Source organism: Microchirus variegatus (genome assembly GCF_963457635.1).
Source record: "Microchirus variegatus genome assembly, chromosome: 13".
In the NCBI taxonomy this organism is placed as follows: Eukaryota; Metazoa; Chordata; class Actinopteri; order Pleuronectiformes; family Soleidae; genus Microchirus; species Microchirus variegatus.
The window spans coordinates 26,668,001-26,692,255 of NC_139814.1; the positions used below are offsets into that span (position 1 = coordinate 26,668,001).

At 40.8% G+C, this 24,255-nt stretch overlaps 1 protein-coding gene across 3 annotated transcripts in view; it reads right to left on the reverse strand.

Moving 5' to 3' along the window:
• The window catches only part of trappc9 (trafficking protein particle complex subunit 9), a 213,826-nt gene that overhangs the window by 109,097 nt on the left and 80,474 nt on the right, over positions 1-24,255 (reverse strand). For all 3 annotated transcript variants that reach the window (XM_083899962.1, XM_083899963.1, XM_083899964.1), the window contains exon 17: positions 3,802-3,944. In XM_083899962.1, the coding sequence (XP_083756088.1) occupies positions 3,802-3,944 (143 nt within the window). The remainder of the gene's footprint in view (positions 1-3,801; positions 3,945-24,255) is intronic.

Here is a 24,255-nt window from a genome sequence, read left to right on the forward strand (position 1 = left end):
AAAAGGCGTGGCCAAAACGACAAATTTGACGTTAAAATGGCAGGAAAGGTACTTAAAAATTCCACTTTTTTGAAAGCTTTAACGTAAATAGAACTCGGTGAAATTTATCACCCGGCACCTGAATCCTAAACGCTCGCAAGAAACATCCTCACATTGACAAATAACCCTAACTCCATCTATTTGCTCGGAGGAAAATATGCGTAACATAATAAAACATATTATACGGAACAGAAACGCGTCGTTTGCAGCGCCCCCAGAAGTCAGGTCATAGTCAGAAAAAAGTCGTCGGATCAGGACGAAATTTGTTGAGTTTCTTACTCTGAAGTTTCTTAAGGATTTTTGGGAAATTTTTGACTCGACAAAAAGTGGCTAAAATTGTGTAAAATGCCACATTTTATTGCGTCCAAGTCGCACGTAGTTATTCCGATATTTACCAAACTTGGCGAACCAAATTTCTAATATACGTACATTAGCTCCGTCCAACCAGAAGTCGGCCATTTTGAAAAAAAAACCAAAAACGGCTAGTCTAAGCATTTGAACAAACTCGTTCTAGCACGTTTGAGCTAGCCGCGTCAAACTCGGTTCATATATTCCCGACAAGTTAATGATTAAAAGTTACGAAAGGATTTTTAGTCTACGTCACAAAAGGCGTGGCGTCAGCGTGCTGACAAATTTGACGTTAAAATGGCAGGAAAGGTACTTAAAACGGTGAAATTTATCACCCGGCACCTGAATCCTAAATGCTCGCAAGAAACATCCTCACATTGACAAATAACCCTAACTCCATCTATTTGCTCGGAGGAAAATATGCGTAATATAATAAAACATATTACACGGAACAGTAGCCGTCAAGATATAGCCTAACATCTAAGGTAAAGAGAACTTTACAAACCATAAGATGTTCATAAATAAAGATTCATGGTCATGGGTCAGAAAAAAGTCGTCGGATCAGGAGCAAATTTGTTGAGTTCCTTACTCCAAAGGATTTTTGGGGAATTTTTGACTCGACAAAAAGTGGCTAAAATTTTGTAAAATGCTAAATTTTGAGTTTTCTTTTTCCTATCGTGTCCAAGTCGCACATAGTAATTCCGATATTAACCAAACTTGGTAAACCAAATTTCTAATGTACATACATTAGCTCCGTCCAACCAGGAGTCGGCCATTTTGAAAAAAAAAAAAAAAACGGCTAGTCTACGCATTTGAACAAACTCGTTCTAGCACGTTTGAGCTAGCCGCGTCAAACTCGGTTCATATATTCCCGACAAGTTAATGATTAAAAGTTACGAAAGGATTTTTTGTCTACGTCACAAAAGGAGTGGCCAAAACGACAAATTTGACGTTAAAATGGCAGGAAAGGTACTTAAAAATTCCACTTTTTTGAAAGCTTTAACGTAAATAGAACTCGGTGAAATTTATCACCCGGCACCTGAATCCTAAACGCTCGCAAGAAACTTCCTCACATTGACAAATAACCCTAACTCCATCTATTTGCTCGGAGGAAAATATGCGTAACATAATAAAACATATTATACGGAACAGAAACGCGTCGTTTGCAGCGCCCCCAGAAGTCAGGTCATAGTCAGAAAAAAGTCGTCGGATCAGGAGCAAATTTGTTGAGTTTCTTACTCCAAAGTCTCTTAAGGATTTTTGGGAAATTTTTGACTCGACAAAAAGTGGCTAAAATTGTGTAAAATGCCACATTTTATTGCGTCCAAGTCGCACGTAGTTATTCCGATATTTACCAAACTTGGCGAACCAAATTTCTAATGTATGTACATTAGCTCCTTCCAACCAGAAGTCGGCCATTTTGAAAAAAAAAACAAAAACGGCTAGTCTACGCATTTGAACAAACTCGTTCTAGCAGGTTTGAGCTAGCCGCGTCAAACTCGGTTCATATGTTCTCGACAAGTTAATGATTAAAAGTTACGAAAGGAGTTTTTTCTACGTCAAAAGGCGTGGCCTCAGCGCTCCGACAAATTTGACGTTAAAATGGCAGGAAAGGTACTTAAAACGGTGAAATTTATCACCCGGCACCTGAATCCTAAACGCTCGCAAGAAACATCCTCACATTGACAAATAACCCTAACTCCATCTATTTGCTCGGAGGAAAATATGCGTAACATAATAAAACATATTATACGGAACAGTAGCCGTCAAGATATAGCCTAACATCTAAGGTAAAGAGAACTTTACAAACCATAAGATTCATTCTGCAACCTCGACTATCGCCACGATATACATCTTTTATGATGGTGTCGTTCATGGTTCAGCCATTGTAAAGCTTTCCTGGGATTGTTTTTCTGTTTTTCCTCCAGACCGTCACACGTGGACGAGAAACCACTGAGCGAGATAGCGAGAGCCGCACAAAACAAACCATTTCCCGAGGAGGTTTCACTCTTCACAGTGTTTGGAGACGCACAGATACTGCATCGTCAGTGAAGACGGGGGGGGGGTGGGTGTGGTGGAGGTAAGAGGGGGAAGATGACACGCCGATGGTTACGGCAGCGCATCTATCAGCGCTGAGGCAAGACGGATGGCTTCAACGGCAGATATTATTACAGCTAATGATTCACCTTAAGTGGCCATTACTCAACTGCGATCTGTCCTCCCCTCACTTTCAGACTCTTTCGCGGGAGTCGGGGAGCCGAGAAACAACGCGTGACGCGGGGAAAACACAGGAAACGCATTGAATATTCATTCATTTCTAGTCTGGATTTGAGCGTCGCAGCAGAACAGAGAGAAGGTCGATATCTCTTCTTCAAAGAACGAAAAGGAGGGAGAGGGAGGGGAAAGTCAACGGCGGCCGGATCGTATGGGAGATGAAAATGAAGCTTCAGCGTTGACATTTATCACCAATTACTGTGACAAGAGGTTCAGCAGGGATTAAACAAGCTAACCCGTGTACATGCACGTGGGATTAAAGGGTTAAAAAGTCTCTTTATCTGCTTAGTTCCTCAACATGGAAACAAAATGGAACTAAAGCATTGGTTCTCAAAGTGCGGCCCGGGGGCCAATGGCGGCCTCGCAATGAATTACAGTTGATAGTTTTAATCCAGGAGCGACTAAGCTTGTTAAATGTTTATTGGACATTACTGGATACAGACCAATAAGTGTAAACAAAAATACTGGGTATTTACCTGGTTTCTATATGGTGAATTTTAGTGTATTATTGTGTTATAAGCAGGTAATAAGCAGGTAGCTACAGCCCCCAATTACTAGCTATTTACCCAGTAAATATATGGTAACAGAAATGTGTTACTTGGTATTAACCTGTAATTAGAAGGTAAGAACAATGGCCAAAATACTGGGTAATTACCCAGTAAATTATAAAGCGTTATTATATTAATGCTTAAATTACATTATATTAATGCTTAAATTACATTATATTAATGCTTATATTACTTAACGCTAAACTGTAGAACTGAAATCTGGTCATTTCAGGATTTCTTTCTGGTTTTTTTCTTTGGCGGCCCTCAGTCCAATGTCGGGTTCCTAAATTGGCCCTCAGGTATCAAAACTTTGAGAACCCCTGAACTAAAGGGACACCATGTAGTACGCTTAGCAATAAAAGTGCGGCTTGTCCTCACAGGAGAACCCCCCTTTTTGGTTCCACCTGGAACCCTTAGTGTTGCCAAGAACCCTTTTAAAACCCTTAATTCAAGAAAGGGGTTTTAAAGGGTTCTCTGGATCAAAGTGGTTCTTACTGGAACCATTAGTGTTCCCAAGAACCCTTGAAAAACCCTTTCTTCTGGAAAGAACCTCAGCCCTTGTAGAAGAACCCTTTTGGAACCCTTGTGTTACCTGGTGGCAGGTAGCGTGCTGACTCTGGTGAAGAACACCGAAGGTTCCACGTCGACGTGGACCCCCAGGGTCAGCTCCCTGTAGTAGCCCTCCACTTTGCCGGTTCCTCCAGAGTACTTGAAGTTCAGCACGGCTTCCAAAGTCTGCAGAGAGAAGAAGAACGACACGGTTTTTACGGCTCGTTGTTTACGGAAATGAAAAAAAAAAAACTGTGGATTCAATAGACTTCAAAACAATGATTTAACAATAAAAAGGTTGTGTCCCTGAAAGGAAAAAAGGGCGGTGGAAGAAGAGGAAGAAGAAGAAGAAGCTGTGGGATTTTTCCTGGCTGTGATCCACAGCATCAGAGCAGCAGAGGAGGGAGGTGGACACACAGAATTACTCAGAGGTATTTTTGGAGGAACAGGACAAAAGACGCCAAGTGGGCAAAGAGTGTTGAAATAAGAAGGAAAAAACCAGCTGAGTCAGGCTGGAGTGTGAGGATCATCTAAGGTCGTGATACATCATCTCTGCTGATGTTTGCTGATGTTTCCCTAAACGAAACAAATCCTCTGATTCCTTAAACGTCTTCACTCTTTATTCCCATCAAGCCAAAGTGAAATGATGTGAACGCCGTCAGCTCCACATCTGGACTGTTATGACCGAATGACGGAAGCACAACACACCTGGAAAAACATAATCATCAGGACCCGAGCGCAAATTATTTTAAATATTGAATTCTGCTCATTTTCGAGGGGGTTAATTTGCATAAAAACTCTTGTAATTTAGCACAGGGGTCGGGTCGCAGAAAAATGCGATAGCGGCTTAAGGCACAAACTCGTACGTAGCCCCAGGGCTCTATAGCGCCCCCAAGAAGTCAGGTCATGGTCAGAAAAACGTAGTCGGATCAGGACAAAATTTTGATCAGAATATTTGGGGATTTTTGAAAAATTGCTTAAAATGCTAAATTTTGATTTTTTTATTCCAATATTAACCAAACTTGATTAACTTGTTGCTCTCATGATTCCAAACAAATTTCTAATGTACGTACATTAGTCCACCCAGAAGTCGGCCATTTTGGAAAAACAGAAATGACTAGTCTTCGCATTAGAACGATCTCGTACTAGCATGTTTGCTTGAGCTAGCTGCGTCAAACTCGGTCCATGTGTTCTAGACAAGTTAATGATTAAAAGGCGTGGCCTCAGCGCTCCGGCAGGATATGTACTTTAAAAATTCCACTATTTTGTAAGCTTTAAACAGAACTACGTGAAATTTCTGATATGACGAGCTATGAGTCCTACGAGCGGTCCCAGTTATTATTATTACTGTAGACGCAGTACCTGAATCCTAAATGTACACTTATATATAGAAACTGCACAGGCTTATTGTCTTACTTTACTTCCGTAGTGATGCAGATTTGTCACAGAATCGCGAATCATTATCACGCCACAATTTAATAGAATTGCATGACGATCTCTCAGGGGATGAGATGATGGCAGTGGATAACCCAGCGTAAAACAGTTGGACCTTTATGACTTTTTCCTGCTATTTAGTGATACACGAATCCAATAATGATTCATTTTTAAAGGACAGCTCTTTGTTTTGTTTTTGGTGCAAATTTTGGTGCAAATTTTGGCTTTTTCCACACTTGTGAAAGACTTTCCCGGGAACAAAAAATGCAATAATCCGCTCCTGTATCAGGAGATGTTGGTCTACGGATGCCTTGTTTGGTTTTTCCTCCAGTGTTTATCAGGTGATCCTTAAGTGGCTAAAATCTGTGTCAGTTCCACCAAACTTCTCTTTAATGGCGTAGATTTAAAGGGACGAGTGCAGCCGTGAGGTTACCGACGACCTCCCCGTGACCTCCCCGAGCATCGGCGACCGTCTCAGCAACTCTGTCAAACGGTAAAGCCGTTCGTCACCGCTCTTCTGTCTCTACCCGCCGACCCCCGACCCCCTGTTTCTGTTAGTCACAGTGGGATAAAAATAGGCCTTTGCTGAGTGACTTAAATGAGCCGACCGCGTTGGGGGAAGATGCATTACCTTAACATCACCATTACACGCAATTACCAGATTAAGGTAACGGCGTTAGCGATTAGCGCTAATGACGAAAACATTTGTCACCAACGTGGCTGAGACATGATTTTATTTCCTCAATGGTTTATTTTTTTGTATTTGAAGCCGCAAAACAATCAGATTTAAGGTTTGTTTACCATCTCAGGCCTGATTTGATCTCGTTTCGCACAAACCCTCCGACGACGACGACGACTATCCATCACATGCGTCCGCAAAGACATTTGTTTGACAATAGAGGTGGTGAAGGGCGAACACAAAAAAAAAAAAAAGAGGAAGGAGGAGGAGGAGGAAAAAAGCTAAAAGCTCTGTGAATTGTGGCTCCGAGATACAGATCTGGACACGTTGTGCGGAGAAGCTTATGGCACGGCCTAACCTGACAGGAATACTAAGATGGAGCATCACGGTGACGGCGAGGCAACAAGCCCCGCAAGGTGGCGCAGAGGAAGCGGCTCGCCGAGGTGTTTCCTCAAGGAACACGAGCGACGTCCACGCAAATGTACAGCTATGTGCGGACCCTTTGGTCTTCTGCGAGGAATCACGAGAGAAAATCCAACAAGCACGAGGCCAATCGCAACATCTGGAATCGTCCACACACGCGTCCGTCTTTCGCCCAAAAACCGCAACACAGTCATCGTCTGTCTGTCACAAAGCTGCTACGGCGCCAGGAGCAAGCTGGGCTTTGGCGTTCGTCTCTGCCAGAGACGCCGCGATGACTCGACGAGAGTTAGCCAGGATCCAACGTTGCCGACCATCTGGTGAGAAGACGGCTCTGCTGTGCCCACTCAGCCACAAACAAAATGGCAGCACCAAAGTCTCATGGCGGGATTATCCATCGCTTCCCTCGTGGACCCCTTAGAAGCATTAGGGATTATGAATGAATGATAGAATATACAGTACCGATCAAAAGTTTGGGGTCACCTGTACAATTTTTGTTAAGTGTCAAACTTTTATTCATCAAAAGAGTTGCAAAATGAATAGAAAATATAGTAAAGACATTGACGAGATTAAAAATAATGATTTTTTTGTCCAAATAGAACTGTTTTCACCTGTGCTAACATCATCGCACAAGGGTTTTCAAGGGTTTTCTAATCATCCAATAGCCTTCCAACGCCATTAGCAAACACAGCGTACCATTAGAACACTGGAAATGGGCCTCTATACAACTAGAATAGTCGTTTACCACATTAACAATGTATAGAGTGTTTTTCTGATTCATTTAATGTTATATTCATTGAAAAAAAAAAAGTGATTTTCCTTAAAAAATAAGGACATTTCTAAGTGACCCCAAACTTTTAAACGGTAGCATCAGGGTTGATGATGCTTTGCTCAGCTCGTTGACCTTCAACAGCTGCAACCCCAGCTGCCATTCATCAGAACGTTAAAAAGCCTCAGCATCCCTCTCAAAAACGTCTCAAATCAGAGAAGAAAAATAAGCTTCTGCAGTGTTTTTTTTTTTTTTTTTTTTTTAACAAAATTAACCAAATAAGTCACTGTTTACAAATTAAAAGAGTCATGGAACCTTTGTACTTGTAATTAAATTGAAGAAACGTTATATCTGGGGTCAAATGGTGGCGTTCTGTTAGCATTCATGATTAGTGAGAAGATTTGATCAATGCTGATGAAAAACAATGGATAATGGTGGCGCAATAAGAGCATAAAAATTAACAAAATTCATATAGCCTATAATAAAAACTGAGATGTTTAATAAAATATGTATAAATATATATGCTGTACGACCCCCAGCATGTAATCACAGTGGATGACGGGACATGACAAACTTAGCAGAAAGATAATTGCAGCTAGAATAGTCCTTTACCACATTAACAATGTATAGAGTCTATTTCTGATTAATTTAATGTTAGATTCACTGAAATAAAGCGCTTTCCCTTCAAAAATAAGGACATTTCTAAGTGAGCCCAAACTTTTCAACGGTAGTGTAAGGGTTAATGATGCTTTAAGTACAGTCAGTTGAGGAGAGAGGGGAAACCCTAACATAACACCGAGCTACTGGTTGTATTTGTGACATTAAGTGAAACCCCATCATCTGCCTGGAAACGGTACAATTTCCCTTATATTTGACATCGTTTATTTTTCCGTCAGATTCGTCTTGATAACTCGGACAGGTGGTTGACTGACAGGTTAGGGTTACAGTGCCGCGCTGAGATGAATGAGATGGAAGTCCCGTGTGCCTAATTGCCCTTAAAATGAGTCCTTGACCCCTGCTTAGGCTGCATCTGCCTGGTGGTGGCAGCGAAGAGCGAGAGAGAGAGAGCTGTCATCCAGGAGAGAGCTACTGAGTGTCCTGGTGGCCCCCGCGAGGAGCGAGACAATGCCTGGAAGCCATTTAGATGCAGTATGTTCATTTGGAGTAACGCTGGGACTGCGTCTCTGAGCCAATCAGTAATGTGTCCACAATCATCGGAGGAGGAGGAGGAGGAGGAGGAGGAAGTGTCCAAAGTGAAACATCGTCCTAAAGATAGCTTCATATCTCGCTGAGGTTGTGAAATCAACTTGTCAAGCGTCTCTCCGGGATAAGTGGGAGAACTTGCAGTCCAGCTTCCCCGTCCGTCACTTACGGCCTCTAAAAGCTTCGCCCGCGATGCAATGCGCCCGCAACAGCGCGACGTCGATCCGTCTGCGCGTCCCGCGGCTAAGAGGCACTTTAGCGGCCCTCGCGTCCTTGAGACGGCTCGACATTATCAAGATTCTGCCGCCGCCGCCGCTCGTTGGCAGTCGATGATTAAATGGGAGACGAGGGCCGATTAAAAAAAAAAAGAAAAAAAAAAGAAACGAACATGTTCTCCGTCAGGATCCCCGCGGTGTAATGACTCCACGCAAATAATCACTGGATGATGAAGTGCGAACAAGTCCTGTTTTTGGTTTGACAGCTGAAGGAGGTTTGGAGCAACTAAAGCTGCTCAGTAACAACCGCGGCTGCATTCGGTCCAAAATAGCTGACGTGGGGGGGGGAGGATACAGGGGACCGCAGTGAAGTTTGAGTGAAGTTTGTATTGCATGATATAATCACTTCACTTCACCACCTCCAAAAACCAAACACAGAGCACCTGAGTCGTCCACCTAATGATGGCCCTGACATTTGGTGTCCATAGTGTTTATAATGTTATGGCTCTGCAACCGTTCACTGTTAGCGTTAGCATCTGATGTGGCAATTAGGACGGGGGAGGTTTTAAAGAGAGGCTGAATAACCCGTCCAACTATGTGGGCTCTCCAACAAAGGGGGGGTTATGGGATGTCAACTTCTTATTGGGGAGTTATTATAGCTGCTGTCGGGTTTTTATTAACGCACATGAACGAAACTTGGTACACACGCTCATTAGGTTGGGGCGGTAAAAAAAGCGGATGACAACGGTCCTGTGAATCCTACAGGAAGGCCGCCATTTTGGATCGAACGTGAAAACGGGGGCGTTTTTTTTAAGAAAGTAATTATAGGTAGTTGCTGAAGATGACTATGAAAAAAGGGTCAATTTTGAAAATAGCGCATCCTGGTGGTGACAGAAAAAACATACAAAAAAAAGTTTCTTTAAGATTCTGGGAAAGGTTTGGTGAAAAAGTGTGGAAAATTGGAGGTGAGAAGGGCTAAAAAGTGACGCAAAAAAGTGCTAGTAGGTCATCTGCTGTTTGGTTTTTATTAATGTAAATGAACGAAACTTTGTACACGCACTCATTAGGTTGAGGCGGTAAAAAAAGCGGATGACAACAGTCCTGTGAATCCTACAGGAAGGCCGCCATTTTGGATCGAACGTGAAAAGGGGCCGTTTTTTTGGCGAATTTGCACCAATGCTAAAATCAGTTTTTGAGCGATCACCTTCAAACTCTGTGCGGTCGCTGTGAACCAGTTGAGGATCAAAATGAGTTGGAAGGTTATTTTAAAATATCGCATGGGGCACGAGATAGGGGGCGACAAAGTTGGCGAAAATTCATAATTTTTTGCCCTAGTCAACGAAACTCTTATAACTTTACGATGGAAGGTCCGATCAGAACCAAACTTGCTATGAGTGATGATAGGTAGATGCTGAAGACGACTGTGAAAAAACGGTCAATTTTGAAAACAGCACCTCCTTGTGGTGACAGAACACATTTTTTTAAAACATTTTTTTCAAGATTTTGTGAAAGGTTTGGTGAAAAAACGTGGAAAATTGGAATGGAAACTCCTTACAGCAGATGCAGACGGGTTATCTGACCGTCGCTGAGTTAAATAGATTTTAACTTCACAGGTCAATTAACCCAAGTCTGGTTAGGTTTTGGTTTAGTTTGGTTATTAATCTGTGATGCCGCCTCACCTGCACACACCCAATAAATGAACACAGCTCGTAGCGCTTCAACAACTGCAACCCTAGCTGCTACTCATCAGAATGCTATTGACCCTAAAAAGCCTCAGCATCCCTCTCAAAAATGTCTCAAATCAGAGAAGAAAAATAAGCCTCTGCAGTGTTTCTTGTTCTTTTCTTTTTTTTTAAAATCAAAATTAACCATATAAGTCACTGTTTACAAAATAAAAGAGTTATGGAAGTCGGAAAATATGGCATCCATGCTTCTAGAATGATTTGAATAGTTTAATTTTCACACTTTCATGTGCTTAACTTTTTGTTTCTTTTGTATTGTTTTAGTAGTCATTTTATTAACACCTTTGTACTTGAAATTAAATTGAAGAAACATTATATTGGTGTCATTTTGTTAGCATGAATGATTAGTGAGAAGGACGGTGGTGCAATAACAGCATGAAAAAGAACAACATTCATATAGTCTATAATAAAAACTAGAATGTTTAATAAGATATATATATATATATATATATATATATATATATATATATATATATATATATATATATATATATATATATATATATATTTATATTTATATTTATATATATATGACAGAAGATTGCAAATTTAGCAGAAACATAATTGGCCTGACCTCGTGTTGTAGTGTGAACGTTGAATTATAATTATTTTCGACAGCATAGATGCTAATTAAAGCACATACTGTAAGATGCGCTGGTCTTTCGTTCAATTCATTTTTACATTTCAAGGCCAGTAAACAACCTACACAGAGAGAGAGAGATGTCTGCGTTTATTAATAAACTGTCCTGCTTCATCGCTCCCGTTTGGCTTGTGTCAGGTTTTTTGTTCCTTCGAAAACAACGTCTATGCTCTTTTCTATGTCATATTTGCTCATTATGGTTCATTTAACGAAGTTCCAAGCGAGAGAGACAATTATAAAACAATGAAAACCGCTTTCCTCTTTTCCCTGATGGACTTCTTGACAAAATCTCTTCCCAAAAACATCCAGGAAACAACAACAAGCATGGAAATCCCCTACAGCGAGGAAGAGCTAGTCCTTCAGGAGACACACACACAGCTAATAGTTTAAAGCCTACAACAACAACAACAACAACAACAGGACTCATCCAGGCTGAAGTGAACAAGGTCCAGAAGGAGTGGAGTCAGTTTTGTTTGTGTGTTTTTTGACTCATTCTGTTTGTAAGCGGCACACAAGAGCACAGTATGATGGCAGAAAGAATGGTTGGATGGTTGGAGACATCGTCTGGTTGGCAGACCGCGATGCCTTGTGGGACGGGTACGAGCTTTGCCAGGGTGGTCACTGTCACTGTCGATATCAACAAAGGGACGTCGTGAGAAAATGCGAACGTGGAAAAAATATTCCCAAGTCTTAAACGTGAAAGCCCGTCCAAGAAAGAGAGGTTGGTTAAGGGAAGACGGAAGGTGGAATTCAACTCCCCTGCCACGGGTTTTCTTGGAGACATCGGGAGGCTTGAAGTTAATAATAAAAACTGAGCGGAGACGATGGAAAATAAGACTTATGTTATGATAATGTTATTATCGTGCCTCCGTTTGGTGTTTGCGAACAAAAAATGACGCAGCTTTATTTCCATGTTGCGTCATTCACCTGAAAACAGCTTCCGTCAAGCAATACTATCAGACCTGACCGAGGGAACGGTTGTGTATACGGCGACAGTGCAGGGTTTCGGGGCAGGAAGCATTTTATCTTGTGCCGGGCATGTTAACGGCGGCAACGTTAACGCACATTAACGCATGAATGACTGACTGGAAAAAGACGTGCACGGCGCCATGTTTACGCGACTCCCGATTTGTTAAAAAGAGTCTCTAAATTAACGCTAAACTTTAAAAACAGAGGCACACATACGCAGTACACAGGTACGCTGGTTATTTGTTAGCGCTGCTCTTTTTGGTTTAATAAACAAACCGCTCCAGTTCCACTGTAGGCGCGCTAACAGCGCTAAAGGAGCTAACGCAGCTAACGGAGATAACTGGTAAACGGTGCCTTGAAACATTACGTCACGCACGTCTTTTCCCGGTCAGTCTTTATAATTATGGATTATGCAGCACTCATTTTGTCCCATCAAACTTGATTTACTTATATAAATAGTTCCATTTGATAGCTGAAGATTAGCTTCTTTGCTATTGTGAGCGTCTTTATTGTTAGTAAATATTTGCTTGTATAAGGTTTGTTCTTTTTCAGCTTGTGCCCTGCTAAGATTAATAATTCAGTAATATATATTAAACATTATGGACATTTGAAAAAGTTGACCAGAACATGTTCTGTTTGTGTCTTTCTGGACAAAACGTAAGCTCCATCATGCTGTAATATAATTCATTTCCATCGCCTTTAGTGATTGATAATTGGTGACCTTGGTGAGCGGTGACCTATACAAGTGAAACCCAGGTGTTTCCTGTGACTTCCTGTCACAATAAAAGAACCATTTCATCTAAAGTAATTTGATTTTTGTCTCCGCGCGTTGACTAATTCACTTACGACTGGTTAAATCTGATCACAGGTTGTGAGTCACGGGGAGGGAGGGTCAGCGGCACCAATACATGATGTCAGGGCAGAGTGACATCTGCGAGATTTGGACAAGATAAGCGACCGCGATCGTTCATCCTGAAGAAAACTGCATCCGCACGCGTGATTATCGACGTCCCCGTGTGATCGGAGGTCAACGCGGCGCTCACTCCAGTGCTTCAGACACCGAAAAACACCCGGTGTTTTTATGTAACCTTGTGCAGGTGTCGCACCATTTACCGGCTGGAACGTCTAACACTGGAAGAAGAACATCATCTACAGGGAGACGTCTTACATCACCACCCCCCCCCCCCCCCCCGACACACACACACACACACACACACACACACACACACACACCGCCGTTCTCATAGTACATCAACGGCCAGTCAAGCATGGAAATGTGAAGTCAGCATCAAAGACGGGACCAGCAGAGGTGAAAGCCTCGAGCTTCAGAGCCTTAAACAATGAAAAGATGAATTGCCCGGTGATGCATGAGGAGACATTTACACAAAGATAAAAACCACACACACACTCACACTCACACACACACACTCAGGATTGAGCAGCTATTCTCCTAAGGACACTCTTCAAATATACACACACACACATATAAATATATATGTATATATACGTATTAGTGTCTATATATACGTATATAGACACATATATACATACATATATGTATATAAACATGTGTATGTATAGGTGTATATATACATATACACATACACATATATATACACATACATATACACATATAAATGTATATATACTTATATATATATATATACATATACATACCCATATACATGAATATATATGTATGTCTATATATATATATATATACACACCTATATATATACACATATATATATACATACACATATATATATATACATATACACATATATATATATACACATACACATATATATCTATACACATATATACACATATATATATATACACATATATATATATATATATGTATATATATATATACACACATATATATACATATATATATACACATACGCGGCACACATACGCAGTACACAGGTATGCTAGGTTATTTGTTAGCGCTGCTCTTTTTCCTTTGAAAAAACAGACCGCTCCAGTTCCACTGTAGGCGCGCTAACCGGCGCTAAAGGAGCTAACGCAGCTAATGGAGCTAACCGCTAAACGGCGCCCGGACTCCCGTGTCACCTCACCACGTAAAACACGACGTCACGCGCGTCTTTTTCCGGTCAGTCATCGTGGAAACGGCGCTGCGCGTTAACGGTAACCTAGCGGCCACCTCTAATATACATACATATATAGACACAAAATAAATACATGTTGTGTCTATATATACATACATACAACATCCATCCGGTTAAGGCTGGCAGTGGTGTGTGATGGTGTGTGATGAGTGTGACGTGATCACCGCGGTTCGGTCATCAGGGGCGATGACATACGGAGCCACGCTTGGCCTGACTCGGCTTATATTTCACACATGGATAAGAGTCCAGTAAGCATGATGAAACGCTCCATTCTCTTCTAATTTCACCCACCAGTCTTGCATACGCCAGCGATCCCACACACACACACACACATTCTTGTACTTGCTGCATACTGAGGACTGGGTTGCTGTGAGGACCAGCATTTCCGCTTTATAAATCAATACAATTACATATATCTACTTCATGAATGACGTCTACAAAGAATTACTGGTTGCAGTACCTTTTTTTTTAAATTATTTTTGGTCCAAAATTTGACAAAAACGTCATACTATACTGTCGTCCAAAATTAAACAAAAATCTTTGACAAAAAATGTTTTGGCCAAAAATTTTACAAAAACGTCATACTAATCTATGTCGTCCAAAATTTGAAAAATAAATTTTGACCCAAAAATTTCAGTCCAAAATTTGACAAAAACATCATACTATACTATGTCGTCCAAAAGTTGAAAACAAACTTGGAAAAAAAAAATTGGTCCAAAATTTGACAAAAACGCCATACTATACTGTCGTCCAAAATAAAAAAAAAATCTATGACAAAAACATTTTTGGTCCAAAATTTGACAAAAACGTCAGATACTGTCGTCCAAAATTTGAAAAAAAAAATTTGACCCAAAAATTTTGGTCCAAAATTTGACAAAAACATCATACTATACTATTTCGTCCAAAATTTGAAAAAAAAAATTTGACCCAAAAATTTTGGTCCAAAATTTGACAAAAACATCATACTATACTATGTCGTCCAAAAGTTGAAAACAAACTTGGAAAAAAAAAATTGGTCCAAAATTTGACAAAAACGCCATACTATACTGTCGTCCAAAATAAAAAAAAAATCTATGACAAAAACATTTTTGGTCCAAAATTTGACAAAAACGTCATAGATACTGTCGTCCAAAATTTTAAAAAAAATCTTTGACAAAAAATTTTTTGGTCCAAAATTTGACAAAAACGTTATACTAATCTATTTCGTCCAAAATTTGAAAAAAAAAATTTGACCCCAAAATTTTGGTCCAAAATTTGACAAAAACATCATACTATACTATGTCGTCCAAAACAAACTTGGAAAAAAAAAATTGGTCCAAAATTTGACAAAAACGCCATACTATACTGTCGTCCAAAATAAAAAAAAAATCTATGACAAAAACATTTTTGGTCCAAAATTTGACAAAAACGTCAGATACTGTCGTCCAAAATTTAAAAAAAAATCTTTGACAAAAAAATTTTTGGTCCAAAATTTGACAAAAACGTTATACTAATCTATTTCGTCCAAAATTTGAAAAAACAAATTTGACCCCAAAATTTTGGTCCAAAATTTGACAAAAACATCATACTATACTATGTCGTCCAAAAGTTGAAAACAAACTTGGAAAAAAAAAATTGGTCCAAAATTTGACAAAAACGCCATACTATACTGTCGTCCAAAATAAAAAAAAAATCTTTGACAAAAAAATTTTTGGTCCAAAATTTGACAAAAACATTATACTAATCTATTTCGTCCAAAATTTGAAAAAAAAAATTTGACCCAAAAATTTTGGTCCAAAATTTGACAAAAACATCATACTATACTATGTCGTCCAAAAGTTGAAAACAAATTTGAAAAAAAATAATTGGTCCAAAATTTGACAAAAAAGTCATACTATACCATGTCGTCCAAAATTTTATATATTTTTTTTTTTTTGACAAATTGAGTATAGCATGTTAAAGCAACCTAAGGAAGTGATTTCAATGAAAACAAAATGGCCAAAATGTCCTCACTCCGTAAAAATGACCTCACTTTGTTGGTTAAAAACCCTCACCGGTCGTCAGTATGCCGCAAGTTCAAGAACACACACGCAGAAGTGAACACAGTGGGACAACAAACAGAACCGGATCATGACCTTTGTTGGGAGGTGGAATAGATTTTTTGTTTTTTTTGTTTTTTTTAAGCCGAGGCCGTCTGTATCTTCTTGTTCCTTGACATTTTTTGGAATTGTGTGGGAACATTTTAGTCTTTGAACAGATTAATAAAGGTTTGTCTTTAATAAGAATCATACATACAACACACAAAAATATAAAAAATATGATAAAACCAGTTAGGAAAAGATACAATTGTGGGTTAAAGAATGTATACTTTGTATAATTGTATCATTTATCATTATGGCTATAATACAAACTTCTCTTAGCTTCCTCCATCGCTCCCATCATAATTATTCAAGATAACCAGTGTTAAGGAATAAGCTTATCCCTAAAATGTACAGTAACTATAGATCATAAGAGGCCACTTGCACAATAATGGGTTTTTTTGTCTCTCTGTCTTGAAAGAAGCACTCTAGTGTTTACTGATGGAGAGGAGGGAGGACGCATAACAGCTACGCTAGTAAAGCGAGACGCTAGTTGACTTTTTTCATGATTAAAACAAGATTTCTGATTGATTCAGTTTTTTAAATGTGAATATTTTCTTCATTTCTTTGCTCCGTATAACAAAGAAATCATTAAAACTCAATCAATTTTGGTTTGTGGACATTTGACAATCTCATCATTTCCAGGTTTGACAAACACCAATCAACGTTTTTTAACGTTTTCTGATATTTAATGGTCCAAACTATTACTCGAGAAAATAATCGTTAGTTGCAGCCCTAATTAATAAATGGACAATTTCCACTCAGGAAGGTTGTTTTAAAATATCACGTAGTGCACGAGATATGACGCAAAATTGGCGAAAATTCAGATTTTTCACCACAGGTAACGAAACTCTGATAACTTTATGATGGAAGGTCCGATCCGCACTAAACTTGCTATAAGTGATGATAGGTAGTTGCTGAAGACGACCATGCAAAAACGGTCAATTTTGAAAACAGCGCCTCCTGGTGGTCACAGAAAACATACAAAAAAAAGATTTGGGGAATAACTTTTGCAGAGGTGTTCAGCAGGAATAAATGACTGAATTATACGCTCTATATATAGATCATAAGAGGCCACTTGCACAACATTGGGGTTTTTGTCTCAATTGAAAGACACACTCTAGTGTTTACTGATGGAGGGGAGGGAGGATGCATAACAGCTACGCTAGTAAAGCGAGACGCTAGTTGACTGATTGATTCAGCTTCTTAGATGTGAATATTTTCTTCATTTCTTTGCTCCATATAACAAAGAAATCATTAAAACTCAATCAATTTTGGTTTGTGGACATTTGAAAACCTCCTCATTTCCAGGTTTGACAAACACTAATCAACGTTTTTTAACGTTTTCTGACATTAAATGGACCAAACTATTACTCGAGTAATCAAGAAAAAGATCATTAGCTGCAGCCCTAATTAATAAATGGACAATTTAACGCTCTCCTCAAGCTGGGGTAACTTGAAATTACCAGCCTCACTTTTCAATATATAGATATTATGCAGCGTTATTACTTCTATGATAAACACACAGTCGTTTAAAACGGCCAAGTGTAAATTTTATTACCTCCTCTGAACAGCGCTAGCACTCTCTTTAAAAGAGATTTCACTAAAGAGCCACGAGGCAGAGCGGTCAAACGACTGCTGCTGTCCCAGTCGGGTCCGTCTCACCACAGCTAATAAAACGCTGCCGAGGCAAAGTCGTGCGTTTAACATAAACGCTAATGAGGAAGACAAATAAAAGAAGGAAAACTCAAGTTATCCCCGGGGCTGTGATCTTAACGGAGCGTCGCCGTGACACACGAGGACCTGTGGAGGAACATCTGCGCCCAAAGAACAGCTACAGGTCGTCGGGGGGGAAAACCAAGCACACACTTTGTACAATTTACTCCAATATTAATCTTCCTCAAATCTTAAAAGGTTCCGTTTAATGAGTTCCGGTTTAGCCGGCAGCTACTGCTAATCCAAAACACCATTAAATCACAAAGCCTCACACACACACACACACACACACACACACACACACACACACACACACACACTCACACACACACAAAGCATTTTTGAGACCGCATCAATCCTGGTGAAAATTTATGTCTGGAAAAGGTTCGGTGACAAAGCGTGAAAAATTGAAGGTGGGAGGGGCTAAAAAGTGACGCAAAAAAGTGCTAGTAGGGTTTTTTAACGTACATGAACGAAACTTGGTACACACGCTCACTAGGTTTGGGCGGTAAAAAAAGCGGATGACAACAGTCCTGTGAATCCGACAGGAAGGCCGCCATTTTGGATCGAACACGAAAACGGAGGCGTTTTTGGCAAATTTGCACCAATGCCATAAAATCGAACTACAGTTTTTAAACAATCACCTTCAAACTCGGTGAGGTCGCTGTGGACCAGTTGAGGAGCAAAATGAGTTGAAAGATTATTTAAAAATATTGCATGGCACACGATATACAATGTGACAAAGTTGGCGAAAATTCCGATTTTTCACCGCAGACAACGAAGCTCTTATAACTTTACGATGGAAGGGCCGATCCAAACCAAACTTGCTATGAACGATGATAGGTAGTTGCTGAAGAGGACTATGAAAAAACGGTCAATTTTGAAAACAGTGCCTCCTGGTGGTGACAGAAAACATACAAATGGCGAATTTGCACTAATGCAACAAAATCGAACCTGTCCTACAGTTTTTGAGAAATCACGATTCAAACTTGGTTAGGTCGCTGTGGACCAGTTGAGGATCAAAATGAGTTGGAAGGTTATTTTAAAATATCGCAGGGCGCACGAGATACAATGTGACAACGTTCGCGTAAATTCAGATTTTTCGCCGCAGACAACGAAACTCTTATAACTTTACGATGGAAGATCCGATCAGAACCAAACTTGCTATGAATGATGATAGGTTGTTGCTGAAGCGGACTATGAAAAAACGGTCAATTTTGAAAACAGCGCCTCCTGGTGGTGACAGAAAACATACAAAAAAGTTTTGGGGATTATGGGAATAACTTTTACAGAGGTGTTCAGAAGGAATAAATGATTGAATTACACGCTCTATTATCACGCGGTGTAATGACAGCCATGCTCCAGAAAAAACGAGGCACATAATCACCACTGGGTTTATGGACTGCCACGACCTGGGAGCGTGGAAACGCCGGCAGCGGGCCTCGCTGCTTCTCTGTCGTGAGGATTAAAATAGTGACAGTGATGGAAGCAGATGCAAAAATAAAGAATAAAATAATTCTACCAATCCCTGTAGCTTCACATATGAGAATCAGTGGCACATCCCCCCACCCTCCCCACCTCAAACACCATCCATCTTCCTTTTTCCCCTAATGTTTCCTCCTGTCATCTATCACCGGGGCACATGGGAGATGTGCGGCGTCTTGTTGTCGTAGCCTGAAGAAAACAAGGCAGTCGTATACAGATGAGCTGAGGAAGAGGGAGGAGGAGGAGGAGGAGGAGGAGGGTGCACAGCTGTGGCGTGCAGCTGTACAAACCAAAATCGAAAAAGTCAGTGTGAGATTCGTGTGCCGCGTACAGGTAAATTAACCGCTCGCAGATTAAAGTGGCTTCTATTTGGCAAACAGCCATGTGTTGTTTGTTTCCTCTGCGTCTTTCAGAGAGAGGACAAGACCTTCCTCATCGTGACAGCGTCTTTTAATTTGTCTTAAATGATCTTAAATTCCTTAAAAAAAACGACCCAGGACTCGATGCCAAAAATCTAAAAATAGCCACAGACTGACACGAGGATGGATGGGGAATGGATTTAGTTTGGATTTGTTTTTTTTTTCCCTTTTTCCCCCTGCTGTGGTGTCAGCAGTGCGATTGTTGTTAAATAAGGCTAAAGCTTCCTCTGAGAGGAGCTGGCTGTCAAGATCCCCCAGAAGATGGAGGTTTTCAAACCGAGACGACTCCGGAGAAGTTATTTTCATGTCTTTGGAAGTTGTTTTTCTTTTAGTTACACTGCCGTTCAAAAGTTTGGGGTCACCTATGCAATTTTTGTGGTGTTTTCCATTAAAAGTCACACTTTTATTCATCAAAAGAGTCGAAGAAGATTAGAAATAATAACGATTTTTATTCAAAATAATAACTTTGCTTTCGTTTTCAGGGTTTTCTAATCATCCAATAGCCTTCTAACGCCATTAGCAAACACAATGCACCATTAGAACACTGGAAATGGGCCTCTATACAGCTAGAGTAGTCGTTTACCACATTAATAATGTATAGAGTGTATTTCTGATTCATTTAATGTTATATTCATTGAAAAAAAGGAGCTTTTCCTTCAAAAATAAGGACATTTCTTAGTGACTCCACACTTTGTGTAGATTCTGTTCACAGATGCAGATGAGGGACTCACTCGCCCGACACTCTCTGCATCACTGGATAAACCACCAATAAAACCATATTGATTTGTTTACAGCCAAAAGTGACCCGTGGCAACAAACAACAGCAGAGCTCATCAACAACAACACCTACGAGGCAGAGTGTGAGAGTGGCGGTTGATCCATATCTTCACCCCCACATCTGATTTGTGGTGGAAATTAAAGAAAAACTAATCAGGTGCTGTGTAATTACGCAATCAACAGGTGGACAAGATGGCTGCCTCATTTATAAACAAGGAGCGATGGAAGGCTGGAGGTCGCAAACTGGCGGCCCGAGGTGCCAAATGTGGCCCTGAATCGATTTCAATGCGGCCCACGACTTAAGTTTTGTCTTGGTCGACTTCCTGTTGAGTTGATGCCGAGGTCCCAATTGACTTTTTTGTTCATCTTGGGCTTTTAAAAGTTCCCACCAAGTTTCGTGAAATTCGGTGCAACTTCACCTTGGCTTGCTCCATCCACGTTTCCGAGCCGTGCGCCAATATCGCATTTTTGCCAGTTCTGAACTCCACGCAAAGTTTCAGGAGTTTTTTATGCAGTTTTAATCCCTCAAAAATGACCGTAAAGTCACGTAATAGTAAAAATCTCAATTTCAGACCCTAGCATTCGTGCTTGGCCACTAAAAAGTAGTGCTGGGCACGTTAGCGCACGTTAGCGCATGACTCGTTTCCATGAAAAAGACGGCGATTGCTAAAATGAGTCTCCAAAGTAACGGTAAACTTTGAGTAGACAGGTACGCTGGTTATTTGTAGCGCTGCTGTTTTCGTTTAATAAACAGACCACTCCAGTTCCACTGTAGGCGAGCTAACAGGAGCTAACAGATCTAACGGAGCTAACAGGTAAACGGTGCCTTGAAACATGACGTCACACACGTCTTTTCCCAGTCGGTTGACAGCTGATGACAGTTAATAGAAGATTAGCTTCTTTGCTATCGACTGTAGGAGCTAACGCAGCTAAAGGAGCTAACGCAGCTAACGGAACTAACTGGTAAACGGTGCCTGCACTCTGGTGCCGAGCCACGCAAACGTAAACATGACGTCTTTTTCCAGTCAGTCGTCAACGGTAACGTGCGTTAGCGCCGTTAACCACGTGCCCAGCGCTAACAAAAAGCTCAACACCAGGTGTTCACCCCCCTCCAGAAGAGACAACAGTAAGTACAGACCAAACACAAAACGCCCTATCACATTTTTGCCAGACCTGAACTCCACGCAAAGTTTCAGAGTTTTTATGCAGGTTAACCCCCTCAAAAATAACCGTAAAGTCACGGAATAATAATAATAATCACAATTACGGACCCTAGCATTTGTGCCTGGGCACTAAAAAGTAGTGCTGGACACATTAGCGCATGACTAGTTTCCATGAAAAAGACGGCGATGGCTAAAATGAGTCTCTAAAGTAACGGTAAACTTTAAAAACAGACACACATACGCATGTGCTGCTCTTTTCTTTTCATAAACAGACCACTCCAGTTCCACTGTAGGTGTGCTAACAGCGCTAAAGGAGCTAACAGATCTTACAGAGCTAACAGATAAACGGTGCCTTGAAACATGACGTCACACACGCGCTCATTTTGTCCCATCACACTTGATTTACTAATATAAATAGTTCCTTGTGACAGCTGATAGTTAATAGAAGATTAGCTTCTTTGCCATCGACTGTAGGTGCTAACGCAGGTAACGGAACTAACTGGTAAACGGAGCCTCGACTGGCGTCACGCAAATGTAAACATGACCTCTTTGTCCAGTCAGTCGTCAACGTTAACGTGCGTTAGTGCCATTAACCGCGCTAGCGTGCCCAGCGCTAACAAAAAGCTCAACACCAAGTGTTCACCCCCCCTCCAGAAAAGACACCAGTAAGTACAGACCAAACACAGAACGCCCTGCTGCTCTGAGCTGGAATCATCCCACACGGACATAAATAGACGGCTAAATCAACGAGCCGTGTGAAAAACACCAAAACGTTAATGCGCTTTGTTCACTTAGCTCAGTAATGAACGAACACTTATTAGCCTTCAATTAGGGTTCAAATGTTCGCCGTTTGGTCGTGGAGCGGCGTGACGGATGAGAGAGAGCGGCGGGGGGGGGGGGGGGGGGGGGGGGGGGAGACGTGTCTAAATTTCTAAACTGCGACGGAAAGACAGAAAATGATTCGGTCGTTGAGCTGGAGTTTCACACTCGAGCAGACAGCGGTGGCAAAGTTATAAATATCTGTATCACGAGGTGCGATCTGTATCCGCGAAGAGAGCTCGACTGCCACCGGCGGAGCTGGGCGTCTAAAAATAGCAAGCGCTGGCTGCAGCAGCAGCAGCAGTCACAGGCTGCACACTCTGCACCGACACCCTCCCCACCCCCCCCCATCGCCACTGGATTAGATTAGCCCTGAAGAAGCCAGCGTGTGTGTGTGTGTGTGTGTGTTCCATTGATGGAAATGCTTAGATGTACTTTTCTGAAGTGCGGTCCAATCCCCCCCCCCACACCCCCACTCCCTTTTATCACGATAAGGTTAACGTCTTGGTATATTGCTGCAGGGCTGGGTGATAAAATTATAATACGCTGCTGTATATATATAACACAGCATCTAAAAAAGTCACCGTTTCATTACAGTCGTTTAAAAAAAAGTGCCTTATAAAACATTAAATATAGAGCACGTGTCCATTTACAGCAGATTTGGACGATTTCATTTCATAATATCTGCTTTAGGGACGTGAAGTCGCAAAAAAAGATGTCCCTTTAACAAGTAAAATGAATGATTAGAGCTGCAACTATTTTCTAGATTAATCGAGTAATCGTTCTGTCCATAAAATTTTATTTTTCTCTACATACCAACATGTTTGCATGAGTTATTTGTTTATATGGAGCAAAGAAACAAAGAAAATATTCACATTTAAGAAGCTGAAACATAAAAAAATATTGTTTTCATCATGAAAAAAGCCCCAAAAAAATGGATGAATCAATTTAGTCGATTAATCACGTCGTCGTTCGGTCCGTGAAATGTTGAAAAACGTCGCTCAGTGTCATGATTTCTTTGTTTATATTGAGCAAAGAAACAAAGAAAATATTCATTAAGTATATTTAAGTATATACTATAATAATATAGTATATATTTAAGACGCTGAAACAATCAAAAATCGTGTTTTTAAAGCGGACCTAGACCCGGAAGTTCCAATTAAGGCTGTTTTTTAGTGTGTATCTGCGTCATTACCTTGTTTACGAAGCCCTGAAGGTTCTAAACAAACAGTTCAGCCACTGCTGAGAACGCTGTGTTTCCGGTTACGTAAACAGCGGTTCTCCTGAACAGCAGATCCTCCTGCTCCGGGCACTAGTCCGGGCACTAGTCCGGGCACATCCGGTTGCGTACATTGAACCGCAGAAGAAGAATAACGTCCGTTGTGGAGGTGTTTCACGAGCGACAGTGTCTTCTGCGGCGGGGAGTCGTGAAGAAGCTATTTTTAAACACTTGTTAAAACAATGTTTTGATAATGAGTAGCAGTGCATCCACCGTTCCACAGGGGGGAGCTGCGCTTCTGAGAGCTGGTGTGCTGAATATGTCACTTCCGGGTACTGGCCAATCACAAGACACTCTGTCTTCTGGGTGTGAGAGAGTTGAGTCTCAAATCTCGCGGCTGAGGAACAGCGTCAGAAAAGACAGATTATCTATCGGCTCGTTTACAGCAACTAGGAGGTTTTTGAGCATAAAAACAAGTTAATGTATGTAAGTAGACCTCCATAACTAACATATATGTGCAACAGGACCACTCTATGTGAGCTTTAATAATAACCCATAATGCCTCCAAGAGTC